This window comes from Eubalaena glacialis, chromosome 16, assembly GCF_028564815.1.
Source record: "Eubalaena glacialis isolate mEubGla1 chromosome 16, mEubGla1.1.hap2.+ XY, whole genome shotgun sequence".
Lineage (NCBI taxonomy): Eukaryota > Metazoa > Chordata > Mammalia > Artiodactyla > Balaenidae > Eubalaena > Eubalaena glacialis.
Genome location: NC_083731.1, coordinates 39,988,871 through 40,003,697, shown reverse-complemented (window position 1 = coordinate 40,003,697; position 14,827 = coordinate 39,988,871). Strand labels below are relative to the sequence as shown.

The 14,827-nt window shown below is 34.1% G+C and overlaps 1 protein-coding gene across 4 annotated transcripts in view; it reads right to left on the bottom strand.

Moving 5' to 3' along the window:
- PCDH9 (protocadherin 9) overlaps positions 1-14,827 on the bottom strand; it is a 973,312-nt gene that overhangs the window by 353,705 nt on the left and 604,780 nt on the right. For 2 of the 4 annotated variants that reach the window (XM_061170726.1, XM_061170727.1), the window contains one exon: positions 4,674-4,875. In XM_061170726.1, the coding sequence (XP_061026709.1) occupies positions 4,674-4,875 (202 nt within the window). The remainder of the gene's footprint in view (positions 1-4,673; positions 4,876-14,827) is intronic. The other 2 variants (XM_061170729.1, XM_061170730.1) reach the window with 1 other exon arrangement.

Below are 14,827 nucleotides of genomic sequence, written 5' to 3'. Positions count from 1 at the left end.
ATTTCTTAGGACTGAAATTTGATAGGGTAATTATGTTTTTTTTCTGGATTTTGCTGGAGTATTTTAAAATTTTATTAACTTGACTTTTTTTCCCCCCAAAATGACAGCCTCATTTAAAATCTCATGCCCAAATATTTTAAATTCTCGATTTTCTTAGCATGTGTGTCCTATATCTTTAAGACTGACAGGAAAAAATATTTTTAATACAATTTTTTACTTGATGCAAAAAATATATATTCTAAGAATGATTTTTTTCTCAGCTCTGTATCAGGTTCTTTCCATGAAAATTACAAAATAAAAATATAATTTGACTACATTATTAAAATTGTGGAAAATATAGACAGTTAAAAAGAAATCAATACTCCAAACTGAAGATAACCACAGTTAACATGATATAGGACTTCCTAGGTTTATTATTTGTTTATTTGCTTTACCTTGATGGAACACTTAATTTGTCTGACTGTATATTCATGTGTTTGTGAAATATTATTTTTTTAGTCAACAAATATACATTGCTGTCCTACTATATTCCAGGTACTGTTATGCCTGAAGAATAGAAAGGTGAGCAAATAGTCTTTAGAGATTAATGGGAGAGACAATTGTGAATCAACTAATCACACAGATTCTCTTTAAGGAAAAGATATAAGTACCATGATAAAGAAAAATTGTTCCAACGAAAAGAGGACTAAATAAGACTAAAAGTAAGACTCCATATATATGAGTTCTATTCTTGACTCACAAACTATGTAATTTAGGCCAAGCACTTCCCTTTTTACTCCTCTATATAAAATAATTTTATACTGTGTGGGCTACGGGGTCCTATTAAGGTTTAATTTTCATTAGCCCAATGACAAGTAATCCTTGCGGAAGTAGTTCTTTCACAAGTTGTTTGTCTTACAACTCATCTCAGTAATATTCAATGTCTCAAACTTCCTCTTAAAAATGAGATTAGTGCCCCCAAATTTAAAACTCAATGTCAGTGATGACTGTAATGTATTACACACTGTCTTAAAACCTGCGCACATTGCAGGTGGTTTCTCTGAATAGTAAAAGCATAACCTGTGAAGTTAGGCACTCTTGAGTTCATATTATGCCTCAGCTACTTGCTAAGTAGTTTTGACAAGTAATTTACTTATAATACTATGTAACTTGCAATATTGGCGTGGAATCATAAACAATATATTAAAACATTTACTAGCATTCCTGACTCATAAGTAGACCTCAGTAAATATTACCCATAAATATACCAGGTATCAAAACTATCCTTAGTGAGAAATTAACCAGCTGAATTCATACAAAGTCCAGATAGAGGTAGAAGCATATGACAGTCAGGGCGTTAATAATATAAATACAATCTGAAATTTTGAACGTCATTAAACAGAAGAAAATCCTTAAAATTAACATTTAAAAGAAAAACAGATGAAAAAATAACTCCATTCATGATTCTCAACGGGACAGGATTAGGACCTAATTCTGAATTAGTGGTAATAAGCTGCTCCCGATCTAATTACATAATTGTTTTTGTTTCTTTTTAACTTAGTGAAATTCCTTCATCACTTTAGCTATATGTCTTAAAAATTAAAATCCTCAATTGAAAATCCCCTTACTATTTTCTTAGAATTAATTGTTTTATTGAGTTTTACATGGAGGGCACGATCATATTAATAAGTTAACTTTTTAAGGAAATATGATTAATTCTGTTATTTGGGAAAGGGATAAATCTTTTTATGTAGAAAAACTGACAAAACTCTCTGCAAGAAATACTGCATGTGTGTGTGCCATTTGTGGGACAGTTGGCTAAGTATGCACTAGGACTCAGAAATGCCTAGAACATAGAGACACTATCTCTTTGGTTGCCAGAGGGCTACATTAAAGCCTAAAGGTATATTAAAGCTTAAGTTTCCAAAAACTCCCCCACATGATACCATTTGTGTTAATTTCTTTAAAAAATGCATAATGAAAAAAATTACTATGAAATTAGTACTAAATTCTAATTATTTTTATTGACAATCATTATATTTGAAAAACTAGTAATCCATACAGATATAATTCTTAATAACTCTATAGATAATATGAATTTATATGGATATTGCATGATTGCTATAAAATCATGACTCTTCAAGAGACAGACAGAAAATGCCGCTGAAGACAGTGGAAATGGTTTAGATCTACATAGCAAGATTATTACTGTTGAAGATTATTGCTTCAATTATCCTGTACCTTACTCTACAAATTCTTCAAAGTTAATTACAAAAATGTGACTGCAGAATTTTAAGATAATATATCATAATATTATACTAATATGAATTACTGTTTAGTTATGGATCTCAATGTTTCTAGGCTAGTCTAACGAATTCTCCTCTAGACGTTTGCAAAAGAGGTTAAAATTAAAGTCTCTTTAAATGTCAAAAGAAGTGTTAGCCTCCAGGGGCTCTCTGGGCTCCACCTTTCCCTATCTGACTCTTATCCTTCCTTCCCAATCATGAATAAGGATGGTTTCTCCAGCAAGGAGCACTGTTCCGGTTTAACACATTTTTATGAACGTGATTCTTCTGGGTGAAGTCACTGTGTTGAGGTTAAATGTTGGAACGTGCAAGGGTGCGTCTTCCCTTGGGTCTTTTTTTCCATGTGACAGGATTGGTAAAAATTCTGGGGAGCTCTTCAAGCAGGCTTGAAAGTTTCCCCCCCACCCCCAGCTTTAGAATCTCTCATGTCTTCTCCTATTTGGCAGTTTGCCCAGTGCTATTTTCCAGGTTTAATAAATTGTTGCATGAGAAACTGCACATATTAGATAAAGTCCTGGCCTAGGGCAGCTTAGCTTAACCATATTGCAACATACAGTTTTTTTTTTACTTTTACTTCTGTGAAAATAACTGGTGAACTATATAGACAAATCCTAAAACCATTTGGGCCAGTGTGTTTAAGATAGAGCTTTTCTGTCTTGGTTTTGGAGGAGGCCCAAAGACCAGAGGAGCCAACCACTGCCATGTGCAGAAGAGGTGGTCAAGAACCAGTTTTGGGACCCTTGCCTTAATGCCGATAAGAGATGTTTTAAAACTGGAGAAGGGGAAGTTGCAGACTAGGAAATCTGTTTAGAAAGAGCTGTCCTACATATCCAACCTCTTTACACAAGTCCAGCAAATGTTGAGACAATGGAACCACAGGTTCAATGGTCCTTAGACTAATCAGAACCAAGAAATCTAAGGAGAATTTTTGACCAGCTCCACCAAATGCTGTGAGATGAGTAGTTGCCTCTTTGGATATGGCCTGACATTCTGGATATGTGCAGTCAAAAGATGCACGTATGTTTTCCTTATGAGACCAAGAAAGAGGACATGAAAGATTAAGAACCAGAGCTGGTATGGAATTTGCTTAGATTTTCCTAAAAGATTGGCTGAGAAAAACTTCAGCAGAAGGAAGTTGCAAATGTAACTCCATATGTCAATGAGAAGAGAACCACCTATCAGAAAAACCTGCAGAGATGGGAGCACAGCTTGAGAGGAGGCATATGTACAAAAGATTTCCCACCACTACCCTGAAATCAAAGAGTCAGTTTAAAATCCTAGAAGACAGAAAACACCAATGCTGGATTACCACAACAGGACTAGTTAAGAAAGTCCTTTCATGCTTTTTACCTCTTCTTGGTATTTCTACTTCAACCATAGAATTGCCAGAGGCACTTTAATATCTAAAGCAGTGAGAGAAAGAGCTAGGACATTACAGAAACATCACCCTAACCCCATTTCACACTATAGACAAGTTTGAAGCAGGTCAAGGTGAGTTAGAAAAAACTTTTAATTCAAATCAAACAGAAATCATGGTCATTACTTTGGACTGGACATAATAATTATTGAATTGGACTTCTAATTTTTAAGTAAAGTGAACTAGTTAGTGATTTAAAAAAATAATAATAATAGCATGACCAAAATAGATACAGCATTTGCCCAAAATTTTCTTCAAAGGCCGAGGAAGAAGTACCCTCACAGGGCTTACCTGGAATGAACGATGATTTCTGAGGTGAGGTGTGAGTTTGTTGGAAAATAAAGGATTTTGCCAGTCTCATCCCACTCATTCCACTCTTTCAATGTATTGGTTAAAAAAAATCATCCAAAATTAAAATAGACAAAAAATGTAAAACCCCACATCATTATCACTCCTCTTCATACTTGTTTTAATCACCATGTTATATATATATAAATATATATATATATATTTATATATATATATATGTGTGTGTGTGTGTGTGTGTGTGTGTGTGTATGTGTGTGTGTATAGTCTTCATTGGAAAAGAGCATTCCACAGGACACTTTTTTCTTTTTCTTCATTGACTATGTTCCACTTAACTATATTTAATCAATTCTAAAATGTAAAAATGTCTTCCCATTTTAATATCTTTGACATCTAGATGTCTTTCATAAAATGGCTTCTTGCAATTGTATCTGTAGCATTTTTTCTTTTTTCATGGTTCATAAAATAAAGATGCACCAAACAATTTAACAGCCAATATATCAAGCACATTAGACTTGATATATTTCAAAGAATATTACAACAACAATAAAGGCAGCAAAAAACAACTGAATGTCCATTTACTTGCTCCCCAGAATGACTATTAAAACTCAAGGGCACAACAGAAAACCAGAAGAACTCCAAGCAAAGTTTTTAAGAGGACTCACCAGAGTTGGGATCAGAGTTGCCATCTGCTTCAGTCCTCTTGTCCGGAGAGGCCTGGTCATAGAATTCGTCCTGTGGCTGAACCAGAGGAAGAGGGTGTGAGATCAGGGTTCCACTACCCACCGGCTCGTGGTCTCCTAGACCACTGTCACTGCAGCTTTCCTGGGAGCCGTCAGGGAGATGAAAGGTAACCCGGCGCTGCGACTACAAAGAAGACCACAGGACACACCGTTAACATCCCTCCCAAAGGAAGTGGAGGCGGAACGCAAAGCAAAGCAACTTTAACACACAGTGCAATGTCGAGGCAGAATATAAAATACTTGGAACACAGCTGGAAACAAATTTTGATTGTTTGTCGTTTCCTATGACATATCCAACTTGCAAAATACAAGAAAGAATTTCAACCTTGTATAATTCAAGAATAAAAAACTTGTGGTATACCATTGAAACTTGTAGAAAGAAAGGCAAAAAAGAATATATATATATGCTAATGGTCAAAGCTATAAAATAATTTCAAATAAGCATAAATATAAAAATGTCTGTTTCATAGATTTGAATAAATACATAGATAATGCAACACAACATTCCATTTCTTTTGAATGACCTGGTATTGTGTTTACTTGAGGCTTTTAAGGTAGCTTTTGCAATGAAGTCATTATTGTCCACTGGCCCAGATATTGCTACCAGTCATTGGTTTTAGAATATCCCTGTTGAAAGGTGTTTGTAATCCTACTTTGGCATCTATTTACACAATGTCACCATCAGAAGCGACCTAAAATATGTATATGGGTACTTTAATAAATTTTAGTATTTTAGTAAAATAAAATTGTGCCTTTCAGCACAGATCACTGCTTAGTTTTCTTGGTAAATATTCTTTTAGCTGATATAATCTATGAGATAAGAGAACATTTACAGGTGTGTAGGGTGGAGATTTATGCCTTACAGAATTATGTGAGAGTAGTAAATTTGTGCTGTATGTCTCACTACACCTAATTTCCATTTTACTTTGATAACCAAAAGACTTTTTAATATCGCATTGCATGTGACTACTTTTACTCAGATTTAATAAAATTATGAATATATAAATAATAAATATATAATATATGGAGATACAATGTATAACAATCATTTTATCTTACCTAAGATTTGTGTTTTCAAGAGTCAATTTATAAATTGTATCCATTTCAAAGAAAACAAATGTAGAGACAAAATGTTATAGGTAGAAATACTGCTATTCTATAAATGTATTTCTTATAGACTGACAATAAAACATAGCCTATTTTCTGTGAGTCACTCGTTCAAATCTAGCTCAGAGTCATAATGGAGAAGAGCTGATACCACTTTATTGCTGTTCAATGACCTGTGTGAAATGATTTGATAGTTTAGTACATTTTAAATGAACTAATGTAGACATCATATAAACTATAATCATAAATGGTCCTAATTGAGTCTACTGTAGCACATTGCACCTTCAAGCACAACTATCTCACTATCATTGTTCCCTCCTCAATAGAGTTTGAAACGTGCCTAGGTAAGTGCTACATAATATGCAAGCAAACTTGAATATTAATATCTGAAATGCATTTCTACTTTTAAGGGAAGGTCATGCTACTGATTTTATTTATTACAGTGTTTCCTTTCTCAGGTGAATTTAACCCTTGAGGGAATAATAATACAAGTATTCTCTGTTTCTGTTTCAACATGCACTTAATTCGTATTAAGTGTATGCTTTTGTAATAAAGGACAGTCACCAGGCTGCCTACAATACATAAATGCCAAACATCGCTTTTAAAGTGATTGGCCTACTAAAAAGTCCATAGTTTTAGTGACTAAAGTATCTCTGGTGTTACCTCTGGAGGACTATCTCTTAGTTACAGCTTAAGTGAGTAAAAAGGAAGTCAAAACATAAGAGAGACAATGGAGCAATCTGAATGATTCTGCAATCTTCATAAAGCATTTCTGGGAGACGCTTATAAGCCATTATAAAATATTTGTTTCATAGACAGAAGGAAAAAGGAAAATTAACATCTGTGATATTCTTCTAAACTGTTTTAATTACAATAGTTTTTTTTCCTAGGAAATGTCCAAATCTGCAACATCAGTTATATCTAAATCCAGTAGTTTTCATAGTATGGTCATTAGAAATAGTATTCTTTGGGCACCTACTGGTACATAGCCTGGTGTTATAATTACTCTGAGAATAATAAGGAAAATATTTTTTAAACTATTTCAAATACAACTTATTAGATTCCATCTCACATATACTATACTATGATATTTCTTTACCACTTTATAATTGAGAATAACAGATGTAATTTATTTGCTGTAAGACCCTGTAAATTAGTGTAATATAATGTTTAAACTACTGTGGCTTACGGAAATATTTCCTAATTAATTTGACTCAGAGATGTTTAAGTCTTAATTGGCAAAATTGTGCACAATTTATCAGTCTAATGGGAGGTAGGGGTGGTGATGCATATGGACTAAGAATGGCAACATAGATATTATAGTGTGAAGCAAATTGATCAAACAAATCAATCTTTAACATCATCATAATGACTGATGCAAGTGGAATAATGTTTGGAATATCAAGATAGAAGGAGAATATTTGAATAAATTAAAATGAAGAAAAATGAGAATCCATGGTACATTATGAAACAAGAGTTGTGGGTGTCATCAAGGAATGCAGTACTTATTCAGGTTTTGCCCAAGAGCACCAGATGAGGAGCCAGAACCAGATCTCCTGCCTGGGGGTGCTTGCTCAGTAGAGCCTGGCCCTGGACAAGGACATTATGTCTTTGAAGGAGTTCTTGGCCTTGTAAAATGGAGAGAGCAGTGCCTTAAGCAGAGGAGTGTTGTAAGGCTCAAACAGATAACATAAGAAGTGTTCTTGTCATATAATACATGACACATAGTAGGTACTCAATAAAAGGTAGTTATAATTCTCAAAATTAATAGCTTTTAACCTCTGTGGTTATCAGTGTTTAGCAGTTATAAAGATGCGATTCCTTCACCCCAGAAAAAAGTATTGTTCTTTGGGAAGAGACCTGAAGAATCTTGGCATGTCTCACAATGTGCCTGTAGGTGTGTCAGCCCAGAGCCTCTCTGAGGGGAAGCTGCTCTTGGGTGGAAGTGAGGTATGAAGACCAACAGTTTAGAACACATGGTTTCTCCTCAGAGAAAGTGAAGGTTTTCCCACTATTCTTTCAAGAAACCTATGATTGTTTGTATATTCAAAGCAAGACAGAACTTTTTACTTATAGTCTCTGGGAATTTTGCTTGTGGGTTATCCTCATGGAAAGGAGCCCAGTTTGGGTTATAAATATAGTGAAACCCTGCCTGACTGAATTGGGACAACACATGTTATCATGAGACTACTTCAGACTTTCCAAAGCCTGGGCACTTACATTTTGTTTTCCTGTATCTATTTCTTACCCATTCCATTTTCTCCCATGGGAAACATTATTATTATTTTTGGCTAAGTCTGGTTCAGGGTTTGAATGTCACATTTGTTTATCTGATTTATCACTGGCAGGTTAGCTCCAGGTCCCAGGCTGCCCCGAGGAAGAATAATATGGGAACAGGAACTACTAAGGTTGTTCCATGTTGTTTTACTTTGGGACTGCTGATATGGATTCTGACCAAGCGAAGATTCCATCAGAGACCCTGTACTCTATGCCAGCATAAAGGGCCATGCATGCAAATACAGGTATGTCCAGGATACTGTAAGTTGGAAGATGCCACACTGGTTAGGTCTGAGAAACATCACCAAGCACTTTTGCAATATTTTTTCTTGTAGGTTAGTATGAAAGAGAGGGAAAATTCAAGATGCCCTGGGAAGATACACATGTTCCTATGTTGGACACTGTTTTTCAAGAGTCACTGAATGAGTCAGCTAAGAAATCTTAATCATTGCTTTAATGTTTCTCTTGTGTGTGTCTTAACTGGTACAGGATATTATTCACCAATGAATGATTCACATTCAAGCCTACAATCCCAGTCCCATTAATATAGATAGATTCCCATGTGCAAAGACTTAGTAGTAAGGTACACTGTGTCTTTGCATAAAACAGCAAAAATGTAGAAAAGAGTGAAATGTCTAATAGGTAACTAATAAATTATGTAATAGCATAAAATTGAATCATTCACAATACTTAAAATAATGTTAATGTTTATTGATGTGGAAAATATTTATAATCTATTGTTAAGTGTAAAAATGAGGTTTGTAAAGATTTTACTGTGTTGAATTGCATTCCTGTTAATGTGCTTTAAGGTGTGAATATGTGTAAGCTAAGATCTGACTATGCATACACTAAGGGTTTAAAGCGGTGTTGTTTGGTCATGGAATTATGATATTTAAAATTATTATTATTTTGACTACACTAAAATTTCCATACGTTGTCTTTGTAATATTAGAACATATGCTAAGTTTTAATACTTAAAATTGTATTCCTTTTCATCACTTATTGCAAAATAGAACTTAGTCCAAGAGAAAGGAAAAACCTGAGAGACAGTAGTTGGGCTTGCTCTTGAGCTAAGGAATGTCAGACAATCTTCTATCACTGTGTTGCTACCTTAACTTTCATTTTTTACTCTCTTTACCTAGTTTTTTAATCATTGCAATTAAAGATCCTTGCCTTTTCCTCAAATCACAAGATAACATGAATATAGGACTAGGCCAATTATTATAAGTCAAATAAACAAATTTATCAGTTAATGACTGACATTTAAATAATTATTTTTGGGAAAATTATAAATTGATATTATGGAAGTAGAAACAAAGTGCTACAGAATTGTTTAAATATGGTTTAATTTGTAGAAAATTCTTTAAATACCTTTTTAAGGAAATATTTTGATTTAGTTCCTTTAATCACATTTAAAAAATAATATATCATCTATATATCTATCTAATCTCTATATAGTAAACACACACACACACAAACACATCAGCCAGCAATTACTTATGAGGAAGTAAAAGATAAAAAGTGTTAAAGTTCCATATATGAACTTTTTTGCTTTATCTCAGCATTAAATCTGATGAAGATATACTTTTTCTTTATTTGAAATAATATTTTCATATATAGTTCTTCTCAAAGTAGCAGAGAAAATCATACAAAAAAGGGTTAAAAAAATTTTGGAAACTGGAAACTGCATTTTAATTCAAATGTTTCTTATAACATTAGTTAGAAGCATTTTGTTCTTTCTTATTTTTAAAAGAAGATATTTCAATTGAAAATTTAAGAGTAATAGTTAAGAGTATAGTCTTAGGTTACAAGCTATGGAAAGAGGAATTTTTAAATGACAAAAGAACACATTTTCAGCTAAAACCACTGATTCAATTCAACAGCAAGTTCCTCAATAGCTTCTTGCCATCTAATATCAATGTGTACTCTACCTCTTAATAAAATCCAGAATCAAGTAAAACTCATAGAGGTTTAGAAGGTAAATTAAATGCATCCCAAAAAGAAATCTATGGTTACAGTTTAAGTTACTGTTACTTAATACTCACAGGCCCGACTGAAGGGAAACATATTAATACACACATGTTCTTCCTTACTCATGTTTGAGCGCTCTCATCAAGAAACTAAGAAAGAAGCTAAGAAATAGTTTTGCAGGACAAAATTATAAGGGACTTTTTAACTGATGATAAATGAAACATTTTGAGCACCGAATTATTTTATGAGTCATTTTATTATTTGTTACTGGTAAATTGAGTTACTCTCCTATCCTGTTGATTGGAAATTATTGGGTTGGCCAAAAAGTTCGTTCAGGTTTTCCGTACCATCTTACGGAAAAACCCAAACGAACTTTTTGGCCAACCCAATACTTATGCTAAATGGTTCTGCTATTGAAGAATTTGTGTATTTTTTTTAATCTGGAAATTATTTAGGGATTTTTCTAGTCTATTTTAACCTATTACATTTATTTCAAATGAGGAAATGAGGTAAAGTCATTTGTCTATATAGGTTTCACTGGGAACAAAACCCACATTTTCTGATATTCAACATAAAGGGCTATTCATTCATTCATTCATTTAATAAATAATTTTTGAGAACCTATTTGTGTAATTCATTAAATAAACCTCAACTAAAATTGGAAGCAGGACAGGTCTGTAGGGAGAGCTCTCACATGCCACAATTCACAGTCAATTACTCCAAACAGGAAGAGACCCATGCTTACATCTCCCACAGTAAGTTGTCTCCTACTTTACTATTCTGGGGAAAGATGAAAACTTCTCTGGCCCCTGGATAGCCCAGCCAGTCAGAGACTGTAGCAGTCCAACCAATGAGAAGCCTTCATACTTTGGACCCCCAGCTTCTTTGAATGGACTCTGGTTATTACAGTTCTTCCCAACTCTTCCCTTTTCCTGTGAAGCCAAGCTCCCCTTCCTTGTTCTCTGGATTTGCCTATGATCCACCATAGTTTGCACAACTTGAATTGTAATTCTTAGGCCTATTTCTGTATAAACTCACCTAAGCTGGTAGAATAACTGGTTGTTACATTATTAAAGCTAACGTACTATGTGCTAGACACCGTCCTACCTGCTAAGAACACAATGGTGAACAAGACAAAAACTGTATCACACAACTTCCTAGAAAGTAGAATTTTCTTAAGCTATTCCCTAACAGTTCTGAGCATGCTTTTGATCAGCACCTGTGTCACCTTTTTAATATTTTGATTCCCTTCTAATTCTTGTAAACTATGCAGACTTAAGCAAGGTCAGTGCATGAATAGACCTTGACTGTATTAATCAACAATAACCTAGGGAGAAAAAAAGAGGGAAGGGGAGAGTATTCTGAATTTATGCCAAACAATCCCCAGGTCTGTTACAATCCTAAGATTGGAATCCATTGCCAATTTGTGAAAATAAAAAATAAAAAGGATAAAAGAGTAACTGAGACTGTTAGAGTAGGCTATTCTTGACTCAAATACAGAATCATTCACTTTGCATATCCTTGAACAATTTTTTCCTCTAGGTAGTTGGAGGAATGTTAACAACCTCAAATAAGAGTTGATGAAATCAAAACCAGCAAGTTTTTCTGAAGAACATGTATGCTTGACATTTTATGAGTTTATGATGAATATTTTCTGAATGAAGATGATTTACTCAGAGCAGAACTAGGAAACCTAAAGGGGATGCAGCAGAAATTAAGTATCTTTGTCCATCCTCCAAAGATGCTTTCCTGTGGGAAAAATTCTCTGTCTCCCCAGAAAGCAGTTTGCAGGGAGTGTTGCCCTGTTTTAAAAGTAGCAAAATGAAACATGATAACAATCCACTAGCAGTCAGCATTTCCTTCTTTCCTCTTTAACGTTTACTTTTCAGAATATTTGGAAGACAAATAGGAAGGTTCAGTTTTTGTTGGAGAAAGATCTATAACAACTTCACTGACCTAGGTGATGGATGTAAAGGTGTCAGCAACTTTAAAATGAATTTTTTGATTCCTAGCATTATCTATGCTACATAAACTAGGACTAGGGTGCAGATGATAACTGGCCATAAAAAGTTGAATAGCATTTTCAGGGGAAATGGGGAATGCTTGTCTATACCATACTTACTGCTCTGTTAACCAGTTTGCTATCTGCTGCTAAGCAACTGCTTTATTTCAGGATAGAGTTTTTGTCTTTTGTTCTAACTTCAGTACTCAACTGCATGTTTAGTGTAGGAAGCTTGTTTCAGTGTGTGTGGGAAACTCACAGTAACTTAAACTTAGCCTGTTTCCTTTGCTTTGTAAATGTCTTATTGTGAAATGACTTCCTTAAATTTAAGACATACTTTTTGTGCTTTGTAAGTAAAGTTCATTGAATACTTCATAGGACTTCACATGGCTGGAAGACTCGTGTTAATGATATATGATGAAATTTTTAGTATAATTTTATTTTTATTTCCTTTGGATCTCAGTATGATCTGTGAGAAAGTCAGGTAGCATTTCTCTCCACACGCAAAAACAATTGATAGCTTTAAGGAACTTGAGAGAAAATTAAATTCTTTGTACTGTTTTTGGGTGTAACCTTGGCGCTTGAATTTAAATATATGAAACTAACATAAAACAGGAATCTCCTCCCTACATCATTTTCCCCTGTGGGACACCAGAGAAAGGGAAAAGGGTTAGGATCAACTTTCCTCCTTGGTTTGATGGCATCACCCCACTCTTAAGTTTCTTCTAGGGTCCAAAGCAAGTAGAGAGGATTAATAATTGTCAGCATTGGTGGTTATTTTGCTCCTTATAATTCTTATTTGGTTCCTGCTATCAGAAACACCCTCAACCTATTTCTTACAGTTAAATGTTGCCCAGTAGGAATGCAGCACGTTATCTGAGCATACAAAATATAAAATGACTATATTAAACAGAAGCAGCTGCTCCTGAAACTACAAGCAGAATTCTTGCATCTATAAATTATATGTACAGAAATAGGCAAGAAACAACTCAGCAAGAGTCCTTTCCAATTTAGTTTTCTAGTATAAACAAATCCATGTGATGCAGGAAGTTACCCTTATCATATTTACAAAATCTGCATACATAATAGTTATAGCAATTTAATTAGAAATTCTACTAAGTTATCACTGTTGTTAGATTAAAAATACAGAACCCACTGATATAGCGTGTGGTCTTTTACCAAAAGTGAGTCTTCTTTGGATAATAAAAAATCACTAAAAATATGCATCAGATCTGTCAGTATTGTTAACAGAAATAGCATCTGATTTGGTGTTTAGGATTCAAGAATTCTTCTCAGGCAATTTTAGCACAAGTAACAAAAGAGGTAATGGGCATCTCCCTAGCATTCCCCTCTGTTAATAATTCTCAATACAAAATAAGACTTGTAAAACAAAAATAGACCATATTTTCTTTAAGTTGTATTTTTCAAAAGGTAGTCCTTAGATTATACGTATATATTATATTATATTATATTATAATTATCTTCAGACAATGGGTACTTGACTCAAACGAGTTTGAACATGCACGCGCACACACTTTAAACCTCCCTTGTGTGTTCAAGCACAAGATCATAATTGCCTAGTAAGAGTGAAAACTAGTAATCCAAGGCTTTAGAGGACAAATCATGTTATTTCAAATTAAAGAATGAAACACAAATGGAGAGGTAGAAGAAGCAAGAAGCAATCTGTATAAATTCTCCAGGAAATACTAGAATTGTACATTGATAGGTTGTTTAAAAGTCCTCATGAAAGTTTGTTAGTTTGCACCTAAAAAGTGGTACGATCTGTCTCAATGGACCTTGTGTCAAACACTGCAGTTTCATTTTATTTATTTAACTTTTTGTGTTATTTTTTGTAGTATAAAGAAGAATGTTAAAACTTTTTAGAAGCAGTGAAGGAATAAGAAGTTATTTGAACTAGTCCTCACACACGTAAAGCATATCTGTCCCTGACAGTCTATGGATTACGAATAATTCTGAGCCATCAATCATATCTTCTTCAACAAAAAAGAAAAATGGTGATGGGAATGATATTGCTGGAGGAGGAGCCTCTTTCTAGTCTATGATTCATATGATTCGTATATGGAGAGTGTTCTATAACTATTAATTACTACAGGAGCCATCAAAAGAGTCAGCCATGATAAAGAACTCAGTCCTCACAGGCAGGTTAATGGGGGGACTGATTTGCACGGGGAAGGTGGATAGTGGGACATAGTCTACAGAACATAAGTATAGGTCCAGGTTACACTTAGAGGATATGGAAATGCGTGTGCACAGGCACAGAACATGACCCTGATATTATTGACCAACTATTAAATTCTCTTTTCTATGTTCTCTTATAAACATAACCCATACTTGTGAAATGGGGATGGGTGAAGCAGAGCAGATAGGGAAGAAGTTGTCTTTGGCCATAAGAAGCACACAAAAAAGAAACAGACGTCCCTGGAATTTCATCTGAAATCTTGGACTCATTGGTAAATCATCTCACAGGCGATAAATTGATAGATAGATTGATTTTGGATGGCTAGCTATCCTCTAAAAATCGGTGTCTGTATTAACTATCAAATTTTAAATAATTATTAGGAACTTCATTTATCCTTTGTAATTATATGGTGAAAAACACTTGTATTGTGAAAGACAAGCATTTTCTAATTTTGTCATCTTTTAGTTCTCTCAAAGGACATCAATGAAAATATTGTTTGCAGTTGAAAATTTTTGATTA